Genomic DNA, 21,702 nt, shown 5'->3' with positions numbered 1-21,702 from the left:
GGTGGGTGCAGTAAAGCCCTCTTTTGTGTCATCGTAACAAACAATCCTTTTATCATATATTATAACTGGCCCGTAAACAATTCTTTTATCGTACATTATAACTGACCTGAAAACCGAGGATACCCGAGGATACAGCATCCTTTCGTTTTGTTGACGGAAACTGATTTATTTACTTATTTTTATTTTATTTATTTCGACTTTTATTCTGCCCTCCCTGCACAGGCAGGCTCAGGGCGGATTACATTCAATAAAAACGTTACGCTTTAAAACAGTTTAAAACAACAGTAGCAACCAATACGATATAAATATTTTAAAGAGTATAAGATAGCAGCAATCAACCAATCGGCAGCAGTCAGTCTACCACCTAAAACTACCACTTAAAAGGTGGATGGTGGATGCCTCTAGTAGGGAGGGATCCAATCTCCTCTATTCGGCCGGTGGAGGCCTAGCTCAGCCCCAAACATACGCCTGGCGGAACATCTGTCTTACAGGCCCGGCGGAAAGATAATAAGTCCTGCCAGGCCCTGGTCTCATTAGAGTGTTCCACCAGATTGGAGCTAAGACTGAGAAGGCCCTGACTCTGGTAGAGGCTAGGCGGGCTTCCTCGGGGAAGAACAATGAACAGAACCAGTGCCTTTGGGAAATACAGAATATATAGAATTAGCACTTGCAACTTGACTGTGCAATTAAGTCTCCCAAAGTTACAGGCAGACTGCCAAGTGCTGCCACCCACAGATAGCTGTGCTGGTCATCTGTTGCTTGGAAGAAGAAAAAAACACCAAGCTTCCCTTCCCAATCACTTAGAAGCGATTTTAGCCTGGCACTTGTTGCCAAGCCTGGTTTTAGCACCATCCTATCTTGCCAGCAATGGATTGCATCCCGTGGATGAGTTCTGGAGGCTCCTCGTTCTGGAGAAAAGTGCCACGGTTAGCAGAACGGGACCCGCAAGATACAACCCTGTAGCTTTTTCTTACCAAGCCCTTCTTTGTTTTTCAGAGACCGCAGATACACCTATTGTGGTACAGCCAGCCTCTGCTACAGAGACGACCCAACTCACAGCGGACTCCCACCCCAAGTACCACACCGATGGATTTAACTAAGTTAAAGGAAGCACTGTTAACTTAAAAAAAAAAGAAAGATAAAACATAAATCACATGGCCAACCCAGCACTAGAATCATGGACATTAGAAATAGCGTATGGGGAGGGGAAAGGCTCTGCCGCAGTAAGAAGGCAGCCTCCAACCTGCTGAGAATATTTTGTAATCCCTTCGGCCTTTTGTCACCTTCAGTGTCGTATCTTGATGATACATGGAAGTACTGTAGCATGCAGTATTTAAAGCAGTTTAGCATTTGGTCTTATTTTGTTTTCCTTCTTCTTCTCCTTTCTCCTCCTCCTCCTTTTTTTTAAGTAGCATGCGTGGAGTTTATGTTATAAATGTCTTTGTGTTGTAACGTATTGAGGAGTAATCACGAGCGTGAGGGATACGTTCTGCATTTTAAGCAGTGGTACCAGCCAAAAAAAAAAGAGAGAGAGAGAGAGAGAGAGAGCATTTTTCGAAGAGAAATTAAAATCTGTCCCAGAAGCCACCACACTTCCATACAGTTGAACTCCAAGTATCACTCTGAAGGCTGCTCTTCGTTCTCTTGGCTAGCAACTTGAGATTTCCAGTCTGTCCCCTCTTGCTGGTTTTCTTCCGAGTCATCTCTGTCTCAATGGGCTTACTTTGAAAAATGCTGATGTCACAAGGAAGGGATTTTTTTTTAAAAAAAAAATCCTTGGTTTTGAAAACCTTCCCTCGTGCGTCCGTTTCTTCCGCAGACAATAATCAGACAGCTACTTTCTAGTTTAGACATTCTTGTGTACGAGAGGGCCAAACTATGGGTTTTGTGGCAAAACCAGACGTTACTTGAATTTATATCTCTGCTTTTTAAAACAAGTGCGCACTATTTTTTTTTGTTTGAATCGAACCATTCCCCTGCACTATTTATAATTGAATATTGCCATTTTTTTAAACTTGTGCATGAACATGGGACGAAACTGAAACAGATGTATGTTCTCATTGTCTAGTTTGAATGAAGTCTACGCAAATAAATAGTCAAGAGCAAATTTTAGATTTCTCTTGTTTGAATATTCCAGGATATATCCTCCTTTTGATATTGTTACAAGCAGCTTTTTTGTGTGTTTAACAAGAACCTGAGGGCCGTTTGACACATCGTGTTGACCCCTGTGGATTGTGGTCAACCCCACATCGTGGTTGACCCCTCTGCCACTAACTGTGGTGCCTTCCTCTAGTGTAAGTCACCTTCTGACACAAGCGGCGTCTTATGCCAGAGGAAAATGCCTGTTAGCTGAACAGATCTTCAGAAATCAACCCTATGTATTTTATAAATTTTTTTTTAAAAAAAAACACCTCTCAAGTGAGAATGCAACAAACGTGTTTCACGGATGCTCTGATATGGAAACCTGGATTGTCTTCAGGTCTCCGAGTGTAGCCTCCGTAGCCAAACTGGATTGGCTGCCTTGTACACCTTGGGAAACGCCCATAATCTCATGGCAACTCAACAGAGAGATCCAGATGTAAACAACTCAGATCTTTTGTTGAATGTATGTAGCTGCCTAGGGAGTGGCTTGATCATTCTCCGTTTCTGTCCCTCTTTCGCACATTTGAAGAATACAGACGGACTAAACAGTGTGCGTGGTACATTTTCCATCCAAAGCACTGCATGATTGATTAATCAGAGTCATTCAGTGGCTTGAAAACATGTGCCACTTCTGTGTCCTGATAACTGTTTAGTGTAACATTTTGCACACATCAATCCATTTTAAGCATGCCCCCCCCCTTAAATGAGTTGTAACTAATACGGAAGGGAAAAACTCATGAATGGAAATGGTGTGTATGTTCAAGTGAGAATGCAATAAGCACAGTGCTGTTTCCTTGGAGAGATCAGCAGCATTTACTCCCTGTGTATCTTCTGCCCTTTGCTCAGCCTTCTCTCCCCTGTCCTCTTAGTAACCCTTGCTCTTGTTTGGAATTAGCTGACTTCCATTCTTTCTACATTCCCTTTGAGATACTTCTGCGTTGCTTCCCTTTCCAAAATCCCCAAACTGGAGCTTCTTTGAGCAGGGATATTTTCCCCCCAAGTGGATGTGAAAGAAACACGTGGACCAAAACTGTCTGTTGAAAGCATGCCAAGTGTTCAAATCCTGCCCCCCTCACCAACCCCCCTCCAACCCTTTAATCAAGTAGATCCAATTAGGAAGCCAGGAGCAGATCTTAATATTTGAGTGATAATGCTCTAATGCAACACAATGCGACAATACTAAATCTGCGAGTTTAATACCACAATGTTAGTTTTAAGCTAAGCTGTCAACCTTAATAAGCTCAGTGTTGTGCCTGTTGCCCGTCTTACGTTTAGCATAAGTAAATTGATCGTATGACCTACTATTGGACTCCAGAGTCAAAAGCATAGCTAAAAACGGGAGCCTTAAGAAATAGGAGAACTGATTCCACCCCCACCCCCCACCCCAGCATTCTACACCAGTTATAAAACTTTTGGCTTTGTTCCCAGCATGCTTATAATCCAAAATTGCCTTCTTCTGAGCTCAAATGACCTGCTTGCAATTTTAGATTTGTGAAGAACTTATAAGGGAGTGTTGCTTTTCAAATACTCAGTCTCGTACTCCTGATTTCTCTTTTTCTAATTTTAAAGCCCATCACTAGGCAAACCATTTCTGGTTGTTGGGTCGTGATTTCACAGCGGTTCCCCCAGTTCTGGATGACCAGGTAATGAAGTTTTTGTGGGTACCTCGAGGAAAAGTTACTTTATTCTGTACTCTGGATTCCTTTTCCCCACCATACCTTGTTCTAAATAACCCCTGGGTACTAAAATCAAATGTCAGGATGAAGGAGTTTGGCAGGCTCTTAAATGCTTGTGATGTTATGATGTAGGAAAAAAGAGGAAATTCAGACTGCATCTCAGTCTGGGTGTTAGTACGTAAAAAGGAAAGGTTGAAGCAAAGCCCAGATTCAAATTTGTAATTGCTGTCTCTTTGGAGATGGACAATAGTCTAGGGATGCTGAAAGTAGGTTGAAAGCGATTTCAGTCCCTGTGTTGCATACTCACTCACCTCTGTAGTTCCACAGACGCTTCTGGTCGAAGAGGACTTGCACATTTTGGACACCAATATGTAGCCTGACTATCAGGCATGAAAGCAGGATGCGTGCATGTGCCACAAGCAGTGATCTTTTTTTTTTCTTCACAGTCTTCAGCTCTGAAAAAACTGTCCTCCGTTTCTAGTTTTGGGTCTTCTGGAAGGAGCGGAAGACCCCTTTGTTTCTCCGTAATTAGCGAGAGCCTAGTTCGAGCTGCAGTTCTTGCTTTCAAGCACTACGGCTGACTTTCTTTCCTTTCTTCTTCTTATCAAATGCTTTTCTATTGCTTAGACGCCTTGGTGTGGGGAGCCTGCCAATTCTTTTTAATGCTGTCAAAACCGGTGAGTCTTCCCAGTTGACCTGCATGCCCCGGCGTTACGTAAAGAGCCTGCATATTATATAGGATACCGAAGAACCAGCATCATGGCCAAATCATATCCTTTGGCTTTGGGGTTAAGTCCAGCTTCCAGGAACTCGAACGTGTGAGCCACCGAGGTCCTTCCCCCTCAATATGGCGGCTTTGTTTAGAGCGAACAAAACTCTCAAGGGGGGAGGTACTTTCAAAAACGGTCAATGAACTTTTTTAAAAGCACACTAAGACCTGCTTACATGCGGGGGGCGCTCATTGGCTAGTGTACGTGAAACTTTAAAACCTATGCAAATGTGTTGCTCGTGGATTGAATGTTTTTTTCCTTTGTGCGTTTTCACTAGTTGTCCTGGGTAACGTACGTGGTACATTCAGGACGCTGGCGGGATCAGCAGTTGTTAAACCCCACCGGCCGTACAATAAGGTCTTCAAATGACTTCTAGCCGAGGAGAATCCGTTAGAAATAAATGTGAGGACTGTGGTTTTGATCATCCTGGAGGGGTAGGATGTGTAGATGATGCAATCGGAGGAACATGCAGGCCATGTCTATCACAGTGCTTGCCATGAAATCGTATTGAGCCATAGGATTCCATTGGGGAGGCATCATTAGTGTGTTCTCAGCTTCTGTGGTGTCCCTGGGCAAGGCTTCCCCACAAAAACATAATTCAGAAGAGCTGAGGAGGGCTGTATTCTGATGCCACTTCCAACAGCACTAGCACATGGTTCTTGCTCTTCCCTCCTTTTGTTCCCCACGCGGAGAATCTTTGTTAGAAACTACTGGCGACGTATGAATGCACCTGCCTGGATTAAACTCTGGTTTAAAAACTTGGATCGTGGGGGAGGAAAACAGTCCCGTGGGTAACCTTGCATATCTTTGTCTGCACATGGTGTAGCATTCGGAATTTGTTTCGAGCTGGGATTCCCAGTTAAGAACAGGCACAGGAACGTGTGTAGGAACATTCACCCTCTTCATCTGTAAGTGGAAACATATTTATGTGAACACCCTTGTGGCATTTGTGTGTAGGTTTCTGCCATATCTGATGTTTTGGAGAGCCATTCTTTTCAGTTTTTTTTTTTAAAGCTTTGGGTAGCACTTTTGGAAAACCACGTTAGATGTCGGCACTCGTAGTCGCCGCTAAAATGTGATGCTGGTGAAATTTCACCGTTCAGCAAGCTGAAACGAGTCTTCACGGACATACAAGCAAAGAATTTTTTCCTTTTGTGCAGTTTTACCAACGAGAGGTTCAGTGGGGCCAGCAGTGGTGTGTTGAAAGGACTGCAGTTGATCAGCAGAGTCTCTTGGACTGGAACTTGTGACTCCGCACCTCTTTCTTCTGGCACAAGGAACCTCCCGTTGATGTAAGATGTGGGCAAGCCAGCTCAGGGCATTCAGTCCTGTCCACACTATAGGTAGAATTGGGAACCTGGCTGGACTCCCCGTGGAAAGGGCTGTTTCATAGGTTGCCATTACTGGCTTGCTGTGAGAACACCAGCATTCTTAGCTCATGCCCAGACGGGGTCCGTTAGGGTCTCGTAAGGAAAAATGACGGGACTGATAATGTCATGGAGGCCGAGAGAGATTTCTGGTTCTTGGTTTGGAATGAAGAATAGGGTTTACCTGAAAGAGTTTCCCAGTAAATGAGTGAAGTAGTTTTTGCCTCCATGCTGCTTCCAGTGGGTGGTCTGATAGGCTGCAGGGAGGTTGTAGTTGCACGTTTTAAGTATTTTGCACACATGAGAATCTTAAGGGTGTATAAAAGTTCGTGCTGGACTGATGCTGCTTTTGTCTGGTGGTTAATGCAACTCCGCTTCCTGGCCTTTTTTATTTTAAGCTGTGATCTCTCAACTGAAAAAGGGAGATAAAACCACCAAGCCCTCCAGCACCTGACATTCCCTCACTTTGGCTGCTGAGAGGCAAGGAGGTATTGATAAAGATGTGAGATCACAAGCCCTGTTGTACAAATGGAAGAGGGAAATGCTCTAACAGGGTTTGCCTGTTTGCAAAGGGGAGCGTCCTTTTAAACCAGCAGGGCCTTCCCGCAATTCTGCCTCTGCAGGGAGTTTTCAGTACAGTGGGGCTGGTCTTAAGAAATCAGTGGCTAATTCTTCGAAGGATCCGTCCTGTCTCATCTCTGCGTTCTCGCTTTCCCTGCCTGCACAACCTCATCACCTATCTTGAAAGCTCCCCAAATCCCCAGGGTTTGTTCTTTACACTGGCTGAAGGCAATCAACGTGGCTTCTGAACTGTACAGGTGCAGGCCGTGCGGCAAATTTCAGTTTCGATGTCTGCGATGGCCTGTGTGTGTGTTGTGTGTCCACGAGCGTGCGTGTGTCATTGATCTGCGAACCCAGCGATTTGCCAAGCTGCAAAATTTTTTTAGATGTTGCATTTTCCTCGTTGGGGTGTACACTCTGTGTGTGTGTGTGTGTTGCATTATTCAGCTGCTACTGTCCCACTTGTTCCCGCGTTGTTTCTCCTTTTCCTGCCACCCCTGCAGTTATTTGGGCACTGAGGGGGGTGGAGGTGACAGAACACTTTCTTTTTGGTAGCGATCACTAAATTCAAGGCAGCCTCTTTTTGTGTCTGTGCAGGAAGTTGGAAAGAATTGAGGTGTAAGGACAGCCTGAGTTTGTTTCTCTAAAGGTGGTTGCAGGCGCCATTGAAATGAACCGAAGCGGGCAGCAACAGTGTTCGGTAGATCCCACCTCTGGCTTAACTGTTGGTTTTTTATTAGATTATTATGGCCTCTTCGGGAGTCGACATGACCTGAAGATGTGATGAGAATCTAATTTTGCACTTGTACTTGCGGGGAGGGCAGAAGGGTGAGCCCTAATGTTTAAAAAAAAATGTTAGTTGTAAAAACAATCAAAGTATAAATGCATTTGAAAAGCAATGATCTATCTATATATATATACATAGAAAATATATATATATATATTTTGTTATGTTACTTAAAGGATCATCCTTTTAAATTGTAAGTAGCTGTGGTTGTCTGAATTTTGTGGATTGTTAACACTCGCAAGTGCAAAGCTCCTGTATATACCTACCGTTCTTCAAGCAGAAGGAATTGTTTTATGTTTTAGCATGGTAATTTATGTATTGTATGTCTGAAAAGGAACTTAAACAAAAATAAAGACCGCTAAATTATCAGAAACCAAGGTTGTAAAATAAATGTTTTCAAAGGGGAAAAAACCCCAACTCCCCTTAATGGATCTCTGTTGTTTATTCCAATTTGGACCTTTTCAGCTTTAAAAAAATATAATGAATGAAGGCGAGAATGAAGAAGAAATGGATAGTCTGAAGACTCGTTGAGGAACTGAAGATCTTGGATTGAGAGGTGTGGACTTCGGCCACAAACCCCACCCCAGTGTGATGTTACTGCAAATATTTTACCAAAAGTAAATTGGGAGGGGGGTGTTACTAAATAACAGCATCTGAAGAACAGCAGAAAAATATCAGAGTTTCTATAAAGTTGGCACATTTTGTCAAAGGGGAGTTTGTGCAACAACTCAAGCGTGCATTGAGTTGTTGTAGGGTTCCTATTAACTTTGAGTTTGCTCATAAGAAGTTCCTGGTACATCAGGCTGCAATTGTTCGAATGACCAAATTCACTGTCAAGTTGATAAATCAGCTTCTTTTCTATTGTACCATAAATTCTGTGCCATTCAAAAGTTTTGTCCTCCACGTTGCTCTGAACACAATGAAAAGTTGGCCTCCCTAAGTGCCTCTGTTTACGAAGGAGAGGCAGTACCTGGCTAGATCTGTACCCCGCCTCGCCCTCTTGTTACTTGTTTCCCAGTTAACGTGGTTGGGGTTTTTGAGCATCACGTAGCACAAATCATCACGTTACACTGCATTTCGGAGTAGAATGACATAAAAGTATTCCTTGGAGCTTCCAATCCTAAGGTGAAACTGCTGGAATGAAAAGAGGATAGGTAGAGGCGACTTTTTCATACTTAATATTTTTATTCTATTATAATAGGGCATAAGGGAGGAGGAGCTTGAAAATAATTTGTCGCAGCCAATAATCAAAATCTTACATATGTATCTGCACCACACTAACACACTTTTGTATTTGCCTTAATAGGGAACACGCTCTTTTATATAGTGTTAGTTACTACATTTATGCCCTGACATGGATAGCCCAGGTGAGCCTGTTCTCATCAGATCTCGGCAGCTAAGCAGGGCCAGGCTTGGTCAGTAATTGGATGGGAGACCTCCAACAAAGACCAGGGTTGCAGAGGCAGGCAATGGCAAACCACCTCTGATAGTCTCTTGCCATGAAAACCCCTCCAGGGGTCGCTGTAAGTCAGCTATGACTTGACGGCACTATCAATACTGTATTCATAATTCATAGAAAGTTCAGTGTTCACGTGGAAACCAGACAAGATTGATGAAAATAATAATAACATCAACATTTGATTTATGTACCGCCCTTCAGGACAACTTAACACCCCCTCAGAGTGGTTTACCAAACGTGTTGCTATTATCCTCATGACAATCACCCTGCGAGGTGGGTGGGGCTGAGAGAGCTCTGAGAGAGCTGTGACTGACCCAAAGTCACCCGGCTGGCGTCAATCGGAGGAGTGGGGAATCAAACCCGGCTCTCCAGATTAGAGTCCTGCTGCTCTTAATCTCTACACCAAACTGATATACAGCAAGAACATTTCTAAGCTACAACTGCGTTGTAGGACAACTTTTAAATTAAGAAATGCTTGGTGAACCTATGTCTCGAGTGTTATTTACTCTGTGGTGGTGGAGAGTGCCCTCAAGTCATAGCTGGCTTAGGGCAACATCTGATGGGGTTTTCATGGCAAGAGACAGGTGGTTTGACATTGCCTGCCTCTGCGACCTTGGTCTTCATTGGGGGTCTCCCATTCAGTTACTAACCAAGGCCAACCCTGCTTAGCTTCTGAGATCTGGTGAGATTGGGCTCACCTTGGGTTATTCAGGTCAGGCTGTTCTTTACTCTAGAGAAAATAGAGGAACCAAATGCACCAAAGGAGAGAAAAGGCCAAGTCTCTGTCTGCTGTTATTTTCATCTCTCTTCAATCTTTGCACATTTGTGCATTGAAATTAATTACTTCATTCCACAAATCTGAACTCCCCCAAACATGTCACAGGGGTCCTATGGAAAAAAGTCTGATTACGTTATCTTTATACCTATTCATGATAACATATGATAGTGATTGAAGCACTAAAAACCTAATGTGCTACTAGGGCTCTTTGAACTAGAAGATCTGGAGTCAAAGGGCCTAATCACATATTATGCTGTTTGGAAGGCCCTGTCAGACCCAATATATGCCAGGAACTCCATGTTTGGAGCTACCAGCAGTATCTGAAACCATTCTCAGGCACATGGGGCCCTGGTTTGGGTCAGGACTGTGAGAAAAGGGGGCTTCAGGTTTCCTGGCCTAAAATTTACCCTGTAGGGAAACCTTTGCATGTTATGTTTTTGGTCAGTCTCTAAGATGAGCCGGGTATGGTGGCAGAGGAGAGAAACAGGCAGCAAGTTTTTTAAAGTAATATTGTATATTTTTACCCTGACCCGGGTAGCCCAGGTGAGCCTGATCTCGTCAAATCTCAGAAGCTAAGCAGGGTTGGCCTTGGTTAGTAATTGGATGGGAGACCTCCAGCAAAGACCAGGGTTGCAGAGGCAGGCAATGACAAACCACCTCTGTTAGTCTCTTGCCATGAAAACCCACCAGGGGTCACCATAAGTCAAGCTATGAATTAATGTCACTGTCCGCTACCATTGTATATTTTGGGTGTGCTCCCGGGGAATAATAATAACTCTGCCTGTGTACCACTCTTCTAGACAATGCCTCACCCAGAGCAGTGAACAAGTTAGTGTTATTATTCCCACAATTCAGCTGGGGAACGGGGGGGTGAGGAGTGGCTGCCCAAGGCCACCTACTGAGCTCATGGCAGGAGTGGGAGTCGAACCAGCAGAGTGCTGATTCGCAGCCCAACCACTTAACCACCGTGCCGATTCAGTAAACTTCATCTTGGTGAGAGCGATGAAACCCCACGGGCAAGCATGATGAACACCACCAGATTTTCTAGTCATTTACACCAAAGCACAGGAATTATCAGAGGTGCCTGTAGAACATTCACACATCTTCATCGGCAGCATAAACCTGAGTTACTACGGTATACTAGCAGAAGCTTCAAGCAACTCCAGGGAACAAAGGATGCAATTACAAAAAGCAGCAAGAGCTTTCAAGTGCACAACCGTGTGTGCTGTTTTGTGTTTTGTTTTGGCTGGTTCTAATAAAATGTGTTCCCCAACGGTTGTGTTTGGATTTTTCTTTAGAAGGCTGCAGATCCTTGGTGCTCTGCAGCCACCGGGCTGGACCTGAATAGAGGTGGATGCCAGGTAGGTTGGAAAGCCCGCAGGAAGAGGGGAGAGACTGGACAACTCCTTACCACGTACCTTCTTGAGCCCAAGCGGCATCTTCGAATGAGGGGGAACAGAAGCAGCTCAGAAAGACTTGACGGTGATGAGCTACATGTAATATACCTTGAATATCAGTGAGAAAGGGGATCTACAAAACAAATAAATACCCGGAGGGTGCCTAGAAGTGTTGATTTTTAGCCAGTGTGCAAAGACCCCTTTAAAACTAACCAACGCGTTCGGGCAGATTTCAGGGAAGCAGCCAAGTTAGTTTTTTGCAACAAAAATAACCAGAAGTCAGCACTGTAGGGTAAGGTTGGTCTTGAGGTAGCGGACCAGAGCAAGAGTCCAGTAGCACCCATAAAACAAAATTTGTGGTAGGGTAGAAGCTTTCACGAGCCACAGCTCACTTCTTCAGATGCAGTTAGAATGTGAGTCCATTTGTCCTTATATCTTGGAGAGTGGAGTGATTACAGAAGCCGAATGACAATAGCTGGTGAATTACTCCATGCCCACTAGCCCTCTGCATACCCCACCCTGCCCAATCAAGTCTGCTGTTGTTATTCACTGGCTATTAATAAGTCATTCACTGACTATTAATAAGCAGTTGCTGATGGTCCCTGGCCCTAGGGAGGTCCATCTGGCATCTACCAGAGCCAAGGCCTTTTCGGTCCAGGCTCCGACCTGGTGGAACTCTCTGTCTGAGGAAACTAGGGCCCGGCGGGATTTGTTATCTTTCCACTGGGCCTGCAAGATGGAGATGTTCCACCGGGCATTTGGTGGGGGCTAGGCTGTCCTCTCGCCAGCCATATTGATTCCCCACTCGCTGAGTGGGGAATCAAACCCGGCTCTCCAGATTAGAGCCCTGTTGCTCTTAACCACTACACCAAACTGGCTTGCCACACAAAGCAACTGGAAGTCTCCAAGTCAGAAAGCTAAGGGGGCAGGGGGGGCAGTGTAGAAGGCAAATGGGGCAGCAACAGTATAGTGTAGTGGTTAGTGTGCTTGGGAGCCCCCAGGTTCGAATCCCCACTCTGCCATGGAAGCTTGCTGGGTGACCGAGGGGCCAGTCGCACCCTCTCAGCTTAGCCTATTTCGCAGGGTTATTGTTGACGATAAAATGGAGGCGAGAATGGTGAGAGGCTCTCTACGTACCCATTAGGGAGAAAGGGTGGAGTATGAATGGAAAATTACAAAGGTGAAGAAGAGGCATGGTTTGTACGGCGTGGTTTCAGCAGCCAGCCCAATCTCGAGTCTCCATTCATACAGCAGGTCCTTTCCAAAATACCAGCTTAAGCCCAGATTCACCAGGACTTTATACATAGGAAACACCCCTTCCCTTCTGCGTTCCCCCCCCACACACACCCCATCTTGCATGCCTGTACGGGACTCCACTTCAACTACATTTTATTTATGTCATTTATAGTCCACCTTTCTCACTGAGAACCAAGGTACAAGAGACGAATTACACGAGGAGGCGCTCATGAAGGGAGTCGCAATGTTAGCCGGGAAGCTGAGTTTTAAAAGAGATTGGAAAGCTTTGTCAATTTCCCCTCTCTACAGAGCCAGGGAGGTTGCTGCTTGTTAATTTCCTCTTTGCCTCCCAAAGGCTCTGTCAGTTTCACCTCCCCTTCTAAGAGGCAAAGAGGAAATCAACAAACCTCTGAGCAGCCATCTCCTTGGCTCTGTAGAGAGGGGAAATTGACAAAGCCTTCCAATCTCTTTTAAAACTCAGCTTCTTGGGTAACACTAACTCCCTTCAGGTGCTCCTCCTCCTGTAATTCATCTCCTGTAGTTTAGCTCTGAGACTCAAGGCAGATTACACAGTGTGAGATTAGTATAGTCAATTTCAAGGACATTTCTATAAACAATGCCATAAGGTAAATAAACACAAGTTTACAAAGACATAGCATTAGCGTAGGACTTAATTAGCAGAGTATATTAATACACAGTAGATTATAAGAAGAACAGATTCCGGTATTTAGCTCTAGAAAAAATACTACATATTAGGATAAAGAGTACATTTGGTGAGGAAAATAAAGAATAGTAACTAATTGATTGCTACATCTTGATGGTCAAACTAGAACTCTAAACAATCCATGCTAAAACTGAATGGACTGAACTAAGGACTGACTGAACAAAGAACATTATACCTTTAGTATAAATTGCTAGTTAATTGCCTCCCAATAAACTGGTTGCCCAATAGTGAATCCTAGATCTCTTCACTAAGCATAAAAAATCCCCTTTCTATGGCAGGAACCTTAGTGGACAGCTAAGTGATTCTATGCAAACTAATTGACTAACTAAATAAGCAGAACAATTTAACTCTTTCATGACTGAACGAAAGACATTTGCTAAAATCCCAACAATTAGCAAGAACCCAATACAGAGTTGAAGAAATGCTGAAAGAGAGCATAAGCAATTCTCGGACTGATATTAGACAACATAGAATTACCCATACTTGGAGCACAAGTAGCACTTGAGGCAATAGAGAATATGTAAGGCAACATAGTGGTGAAGTCTATGGTCCCTAACTCATTAGTGAATAATCTGAGACCCCCTCCCTACAATACAGCCCTTCCTATCTGAGTAAAAAGCCTTTCTGAATAATTTGGTTTTGTATCATTTGTGGAAAGCCAGGAGAGGGTGGGGTGGGGAGTCAGGCAGGCCATTTCACAGGGTGGGGGCCAGCACAGGGAATGCATATGTATGAGCAGATGTCGATTTCACCCTTGTGCAGGGTGGCACCTGCAAGAGACCCGTTCAGATGCTGTGGAGGAACATAGGGCGGGAAGGGTCAAAGCCTCTTAACTTTTGCTGCCTGTGTTGGTCCTGGAAGTGTAGCAGCCTCCAGTATCACATGCCTAAACTTTTTGAGAAGGGCCAACTCAGATCTCCAGGGAAGTCGGGCCAACAGCTGCGTCGAGGAGGTGTCGATGAACTGCTCCTGCCTCCCACTGCCATGTTCTTTGCGACGGAGACAAGGGCAAGCAAGGAGCGGCGTCCAGAAGCCCGTGCTCTGGTTATGTCGAGCCACATGGAATACAGCTCCTGTCCGAGGGATTGCCCCACGATGGACAGCCTGGAGAGGCAGCTCATATGCCCCATTTGCTTAGAGATGTTCACCAAGCCGGTGGTCATCCTGCCGTGTCAGCACAACCTGTGCAGGAAATGTGCCAACGACATCTTTCAGGTGAGCAATGCCGAAATATTGCCGCTAAAACGTTCGTTTTACCTCTCTGCTAGGACGGTTGTGTTTGGACCTGGGTGCTACTTCTGGACACAGATTCTATCAATCACTTTCACATAAAGGAACCTTAGTCCCTTATTTCTTAAGCTGCTTGCACCCGTTGTTATCGCAACATCTTGTGGCAATGAGTTCTGCCGTTTAACTGTGAGCTGAGTGGTGCAATGCTTGCTTTTGCTTGTTCTAAGTCTGTTGTCACTTGTGGACAGGAGTCTTGAGGTGTCTTCAGGAGATGCCTTGATAGAGACAGGGACTATATTCTATGCTACTGGGTACTGTCTGCTGATGTAGATGTGCATCTACTAGGGAGTTTCCATGCTGCTAAACATGCTATGGAAGTTATTTATGTTTTGTTTCTGATAGATAACATCTCTGGGCTCAGCTTTATGTTTGTTTAAAATTGTTCTGCTACCTTTCCCTATTGTATCGGTTTCCTTGAATGTCCTGTTTGTTCATTATTGTACTTTGTTCAGTGAATGTCCTCGCTGTTGATTATATTGTATATTCACTCACGCTGTTGTAATCCACCTTGCATCTCAGTGAGAAAGGCAGAGTATAAATAAATAAAAAAAATATTCCATCATAAACTTTTATGGACTAGAAGTGGGGATATAGCCCACAAAAATGTATGCTGGAACAACTTTTTGCTAGTCTGCATTGTCGTACCCCCTCTATTTTTGCGGATACCTAGTTGCACTGGATAATCCTACTCCTCGCTTTCCGAGGGTCAGTCAGTTCTATATAGCCTTTCACATTAAGAAGCCAACATGGGGCGGGCCAGGCACACACATAGGAGAGAGTTAAATTTATCCCCTCCAAGAAACTGGATTCAACAGGAGCAATAGGCAGCTTTCCCCAAGTGTTCCCTCCTTCTTCCCCTTCTGCAATTGCAATGCTCTGAGAAAAGGAAAGTCATAGAGCAAGCGTCACTGGGTGTGAGTGTGGGGAGGTAGCTGTGAATTTCCTGCATTGAACAGGGGGTTGGACTAGATGGCCCTAAGGGTCCCTTCCCACCCTAAGATTCTATGGAAGTGCTCCTCTTGGGGCGGGAGAAATTGAGGTGTGCATGGAGGCTGCCTCCAGGCAGACAATAGCTTAGACTCCACTGTGTGTCTGTGCACTGACCCCAAAACATACTGGCTCCTTCCTTGGGGATCTCTGGAGTATATGCCAATCTTTGTGATCGGCATTCTGCTGGTGATTTTATTGAATGCTCCTCAGCAGATGGGAAGCGTTGCTGGAGTGTTACACACACACGAAGCTGGCTTACATGGAATCAGATCGCTAGTCCATCAGGGTTAGTATCGGTTACTCAGACTGGCAGCTGTAATCCAGGGTCTCTGGTATACATCTTTCGCATCACCCACTCCTTCGTCCTTTTTAACTGGAGAAGATGGAGCCTGCTGCATGCTAAGCAGATCCTTTCCCACTGACCCGCAGCCCCTTGTGTGTGTGATGTGCCTTCAAGTCGCCTCCGCCCTATGGCGACTCTATGAATGAAAGACCTCCAAAACGTCCTATCATTAACAGACTTGCTCAGATCCTGCAAACTGGAGGATGTGGCTTCTTTTATTGAGTCCAGCCATCTCATTTCAGGTCTTCCTCTTTTCCTGCTGCCTTCCACTTTTCCTAGCATTATTGACTTTTCCAGAAAATCTTGTCTTCTCGTGATGTGGCCAAAGTACGATCGCTGCAGCCCCTTACCCACCAATATTAAAGTTGGAAGGAATACTTGGGAAGCCATTTAGTCCGACCCTCTGCTCTGTGCAGGTCTCCTATCCAGGTACTGACCAGACTAACACTTGCCTAGCTGTAAAGAAGCCTTGAGTACTATCGACCTATCAAGGGTTATCAAGCAGGGAAATCCAGTGGGATTTTCTTAAGGATCATGTGCCCATCCAAAAGCACGAGCACCAACCTTGACATAACCTGGCATGTTGAGCATCATCTCTCCTGGAATGACCCCTGTCACTTCGCACCCCAGCTGCCTCTTTCCTCATCGCCACTGCAGCATCGGCAGTAAAATCCTTTGTGTTTATGGCTTCGGCCAAAGGTATAACATGCGTTGAGAATAAAGTCAAACAGGAGAGGGTGGTGTTTTCTCACCGAAGAAGTTATTCTCGCAGTGATGCAAAGGATGACAAGATCGGAGTGGCCAGTGGAGTTGCAAAACGGGCGACCGGAAACACCGCTTTCTATAGGAGTTACTGATCTAAGTTAGTAGAAAAGAGCACGACTCTGGTAGCACCTGCAAGACTAACCAAATTTGTGGTAGGGTGTGAGCTTTCGTGAGTCGCAGCTCACTTCTTCGGATCTTCTTGATCTAAGTTAGGGCCAAACTACAAGTGACGAATGACGCTTGAACGGCAAGCGTATTCCTCCCTGTTCACTTGCCCTCCACTTGCTCTCCACTCGATCCACTTGCCGTTCAAGTGTCATTCGTCACTTGTAGCTTGGCCCTTTGTTTCAGTTGGGTAGCCATGTTGGTCTGCAGTAGAAGAGTAAGATTCAAGTCCAGTAGCACCGTAAAGACTAACTAGATTTCCAGGGTAGGAGCTTTTGAGAGCCAAAGCTCCCTTCATCAGATAAAAAGGGAGGTTTGACTCCTGAAACCTTATACTCTGTGAATCTTGTCGATCTTTATGGTGCTCCTGAACTGGAATCTTGCTGACCTAAGTTAGGTTCATTTGCCCGTTGGTAAAGGGGGACTCACATTAACAAAGGTAAATCAGCCCTAAATTCACAGAGGACAAGAAAGCAAAGCCATCAGATTGATCCAGGGCTTTTTATCAGCTGGAACGCGGTGGAACGGAGTTCCGGCACCTCTTGAAAATGGTCACATGGCCGGTGGCTCCGCCCCCTGATCTCCAGAGAGAGGGGAGTTTAGATTGCCCTCTGCGCTGGCACGGAGGGCGATCTAAACTCCCCTCTGTCTGGAGATCAGGGGGCGGGGCCACCAGCCATGTGATCATTTTTGCCGAGGGCGATTTAAACTTTAAAAAACTCCCCCCTTGTTCCAGCTAACCCAAAGTGGCATCATTGTGTGGTCCTGAGTTCAGCCGCTGAGTTCCACCACCTCTTTTCCCAGGAAAAAAGCCCTGGATAGCTCTACTGCCACAACTCCACACCAGCTCTCTTTTTTAACTGAGGAGACTGGGGGTCGAAGAGGGGAAATTGTGCATGCAAAAGAGATGTCCGTCACTGAGCCAGGAAGCCGCACATGAAGTTGTGAATTACGTTATCATAGAGTAGTCACCACGCACCATCATGATCAGCTTTGAATGTGACCTGATTGGTTCTTGATCCTAACAGATTCTCATACTGAGGATCTTATTGTTTCAATTGGATTTGGATTTATTGGTCTTATAAGCTACTCTCCCCACAAACAGGCTCAGAGCGGATAAACATCAGAATTAAAATTTACATTAAAACCATAAATAAACACAAACTCACTCTCTCAAGCAAGCCTTTATTGGCATATATAAAAATATAAGATTTTAAATACAGAAATGAGTCCATACAGAATGAGATTAAAATTACAGATAGGAACAGGGCAGCAGGGCAGCAAAAACAGTACAGAGTATTACTTGTCGGGGCGTATAGCCATGGCACTGTAGAGAAACTCTGCTACTATTTCAGTTATTTCCCCATCTGGGTTGTCAAGCAGGAACTGAACCTTAAAATCATCAGAAAACTCTGAGATTTGGGCTAATATAGGATGTAGAGGATCCCGGCGTGGCACCAAATAAAAAAAGCACTGGAGAAGAACATGGGAGACAGTTTCAACACAGTCCACCAAACAAGGACAATATCTGCTATAATAAGGAATCCCGTGAAATCTGCCAGATAAAATGGCTGAAGGAAGAACATTAAATCTGGCCAGAGAAAAGGCTCTGCGTAAATTGGGAGCCAGGAGTCGGTAAAGGTATACTGCTGGGAAACTTACATTAGGGACAATCCCCAAGTTTAGGGGAGAACAAGTCCTGTTAGCAGAACTATAGAGAGTTTGTAACTCTAATCCCCAAAGACTGGATTTTATTTTTGAGAAGGCCCCAGACTCAGATCGCAGGGATAAAGATTCTGTAGATAAGTTCAAGGAACTTATTTTAGCTTCAACACAAGCTGACCAACTAGAGTTGACAGATTCAGATAATACATGATACAGATAACTAGGGGCGGGGGGGTCAGAATTAAAATGGAGTCTCAACCAATATTTGATAGTGTGAAGCCATGTGAAGCCATGCCTTGGTGGCCAACAGATTCTGATCGCACTCTAAGCATAAGGCAGCATATGGGACACACATGGGAACCCCCATGATCTTACGCAGAAAATTAGAGTGAACTGAATTGTCAATAGCATAAATAAACACACAATTCAGAAATAAACCAACTCTAGACGGCAGTCCATATTACCCAGCCCCAGCCAAGACATTCCATGAAGTGGGAGATGAAAAGAACAGCGGTGGTCCAACTGGTGGAAAAAATCAGGGTGGGGGGTTACACTATCCCCCCAACAGGAAACCGTCAAAAAAGCTCACCCATAGCCCAACCTCAGCCGTATAACAACAACAACAACAAACATTCGATTTATATACCGCCCTTCAGGACAACTTAATGCCCACTCAGAGCGGTTTACAAAATATGTTGTTATTATCTCCACAACAAAACACCCTGTGAGGTGGGTAGGGCTGAGAGAGCTCTGAGAGAGCTGTGGCTGACCCAAGGTCACCCAGCTGGCTTCAAGTGGAGGAATGAGGAATCAAACCCAGCTCTCCAGATTAGAGTCCAGCGCTCTTAACCACTACACCAAACTGGCTCTGGTGGAACCTCTCTGTCTTACAGCCCCAGTGGAAAGATAATAAATCTTGCTGGTTGTCTCCTTATTTCTAATTTGTTTCTGTGTGCAACACAAGGCTTTATTAATACATGTAATTGGGGTAGAGGAGAGCTGAAACATTTGGATGCAAAATATTAAATCATACTGTTTCTCCAAGAGGGTTTAAAAAAAAAAACCTGGCAAGACCAGAGTTCCTTCCGTGGAGTGCTTATGACCAGCTCCAGATAACTGAGGAGTTGCGCACGTTCTAATTTTTAATCTTTCTGTTCTCCCAGGAGATGTTCCGCACCTGCCTTCGTGCTATTAAGTGTCTTGTGTTTACCCTGGATGTCTGGCCTTTGGTTTCTTGTTAAAATGTAATCGTCTCCTTTCCTCCAACAACCTGAATAGCTAGCCTCATGGTAAGCCCCCAAAGGGGTGTATGATGACATTCATAGCGCCACCTGCTTTGAGCTGAAGACGCCGGTTTTTGAAAGCTCTTTTCCTGCCAAGCACAGCTTTTGCAGGGCAATATTTAAATGTTTAAATGGAGGGGAAAGGTTTAGATTTTGTTTTGTTCTTTCTCTTTGCATGCATATGCAGTTTTCTTTAATGTTTGTGCTTGTAACATATTGTGCCGACACAATACATCATTGAAAATTGTAAGGCACAAGAACCTCTTCAACCGTACAAAAGAGAATCCATCCAATGTGTGAAAGAATGCATATTTTTCTTCTTGGGGGTAGACAGTGCCCTCAAGTCATAGCTGACATATGCTGACCCTGGCAGGGTTTTCAAGGCAAGAGACTAACAGAGGTGGTTTGCCATTGCCTGCCTTTACAACCCTGGTCTTCCCTGGAGGTCTCCCATCCAATATACTAACCAAAGCTGACCCTGCTTAGCTTCCGAGATCTAACGAGATCAGCCTCCCCTGGGCTATCCAGGTCAGGCTTAGATAGATAATGGTGGTAGTGGAGGGTGCTGTCAAATCATAGCTGACTTTTGGCAACCCCTGGTTGGGTTTTCTTGGCAAGACACTAACAGAGATGGCTTGTCGTTTTCTGCCTCTGCAACCTGGACTTCGTTGGAGGTCTCCCATCCAGTTACTAACCAAGGCCGATCCTGCTTAGCTTCTGAGATCTGATGAGATTCGGCTCACCTGGGCTATTCAGGCATTCTTCTTCTTAGAAGGTACAATAAATGTAACACTTAAGGTTGTGGGCTTTGTTGGTGGTGAGGAACTACTGAAACTACTGACCCACAAGAAGTAGCTATCAGTCCTTTGCATAGTTCTCTGCATTCAGACACCCAAATGATCTGCCTGGTCACCACGTTGTCATTGAGATAGAGCATGGTTAGAGCGTTGGACGCTCTCAGCCAAACCTACCCCACAGGGGTGTTGTGAAGATCAAACAGAGAGAGGAGCACAACGCAAGCCGCGTTGGGTCCCCATTGGGGAGAACGAAGGGATATAAATGAGTAAATATACACACCTAGAGGCAGTTGGACCCATAATAAGACATTAATACAGCCCAGGAACAAAGCAAACTGAGCGGCTGCTGAGATGGTGAGCGTAACGCAGTGGCCCCTTGGCCAGTAATGCTGCCGATGCTAACCAGGTCTGAGCAAGTTTGCCCACTGGCAGCAATGTTGGTGCTTGGCTTGGTTTGTTTCTGGCTACCAGCATCCCTCTTGAGGAGTAGCTTACCAGGCACTTTCTCCGTGAGGTGAAGGACCCCTTTGGCCCCATTGTCTCCTAGGACTGGCCTTCCTTCATGCTGATTTATTTATTTTACTTTTCTTTATTCATACCCCACCTTTCTCTCCAGTGGGACCCCAAACCGCCTACAACATTCTCCTTTTCTTCGGTATTTCCCTCTCAACAAACCCTGTGAGGAAGGCTAGGCTAAGAGCATGTGACTGGCTCAAGGTGAACTTCCATGCAGAGCGGAGAATTAAACCTTGGTTGCTCAGATCCCAGCCTGTCACTCTAGCCGTTAGGCTATGCTGGCTGGTCCATCGATTCCCTTTCTGGTCAATAACAACAACAATCAATTTATATACCATCTGTGGCGAAACGGGGCCTCTCTCTTCTTTTTTTTCTTAACTTGTAGACCCCACTCTGCCTACCCCTCCCTTTCTGCCTCTGGCCAGGCACCTGGAGGGGCCCTCTCCCGTTCCTGTCTCCGGGTAGTTGCTGCCACCACTGTCCCTGTAGTGGGTCCTGGTTAGGCGGGACAGCCTCCTAACCTCCCTCCTCTGCTAGTGGGCCCAAGCGGTTGGGGGACTATGTGGAACAGAAGATCTTCCTTCCTTCCTTCATAAATCCCAAAACTCATTTATTTAACTTCTAACTATACACAGGCAAATGTACAGTGAACGGAAGGAATAATACAACCTAAAAAGAAACCCCTACTCTCTCTCCCTCATGTCCTAATTAGATGTTGTGTAGGGCAGGCCCGATACTTTGTTAACTGGGGTTACGTTAGATCTACCTCTCCCCTCAGAGCCATCTCTCCCTCAACTGTCAACCTCTCCTCCCCAACCAACACTCTCTCTCTCTCTCTCTCTCTCTCTCTCTCTCTCTCAAATCCCGTTCTACTCCAGAACTGGCTCCTTCCCTCTGCAGCCCATAGAAAGTTAACTCCACAAACCGAAGGGCGTTTCTCCACACCATCCTTCAGGACAACTTAACGCCTAGTCCGAGCGGCTTACAAAGT

At 45.2% G+C, this 21,702-nt stretch overlaps 2 protein-coding genes across 4 annotated transcripts in view; both read left to right on the top strand.

Annotated features, from left to right (window-relative positions):
- DNAJC5 (DnaJ heat shock protein family (Hsp40) member C5) overlaps positions 1-7,676 on the top strand; it is a 64,793-nt gene extending 57,117 nt beyond the window's left edge. The window contains exon 5 of the mRNA XM_054980509.1: positions 997-7,676. Within this exon, the coding sequence (XP_054836484.1) occupies positions 997-1,100 (104 nt within the window). The 3' untranslated portion in view covers positions 1,101-7,676. The remainder of the gene's footprint in view (positions 1-996) is intronic.
- Positions 7,677-13,858: 6,182 nt separating this feature from the next.
- LOC129331397 (tripartite motif-containing protein 54-like) overlaps positions 13,859-21,702 on the top strand; it is a 60,006-nt gene continuing 52,162 nt past the window's right edge. For all 3 annotated transcript variants that reach the window (XM_054981935.1, XM_054981933.1, XM_054981934.1), the window contains exon 1: positions 13,859-14,112. In XM_054981935.1, coding sequence (XP_054837910.1) covers positions 13,882-14,112 — 231 coding nt within the window. In that variant the 5' untranslated portion in view covers positions 13,859-13,881. The remainder of the gene's footprint in view (positions 14,113-21,702) is intronic.

This window comes from Eublepharis macularius, chromosome 5 (assembly GCF_028583425.1).
Source record: "Eublepharis macularius isolate TG4126 chromosome 5, MPM_Emac_v1.0, whole genome shotgun sequence".
In the NCBI taxonomy this organism is placed as follows: domain Eukaryota; kingdom Metazoa; phylum Chordata; class Lepidosauria; order Squamata; family Eublepharidae; genus Eublepharis; species Eublepharis macularius.
Note: the sequence above shows the minus strand (reverse complement) of the source record. Positions and strands in the feature narration are given on the sequence as shown.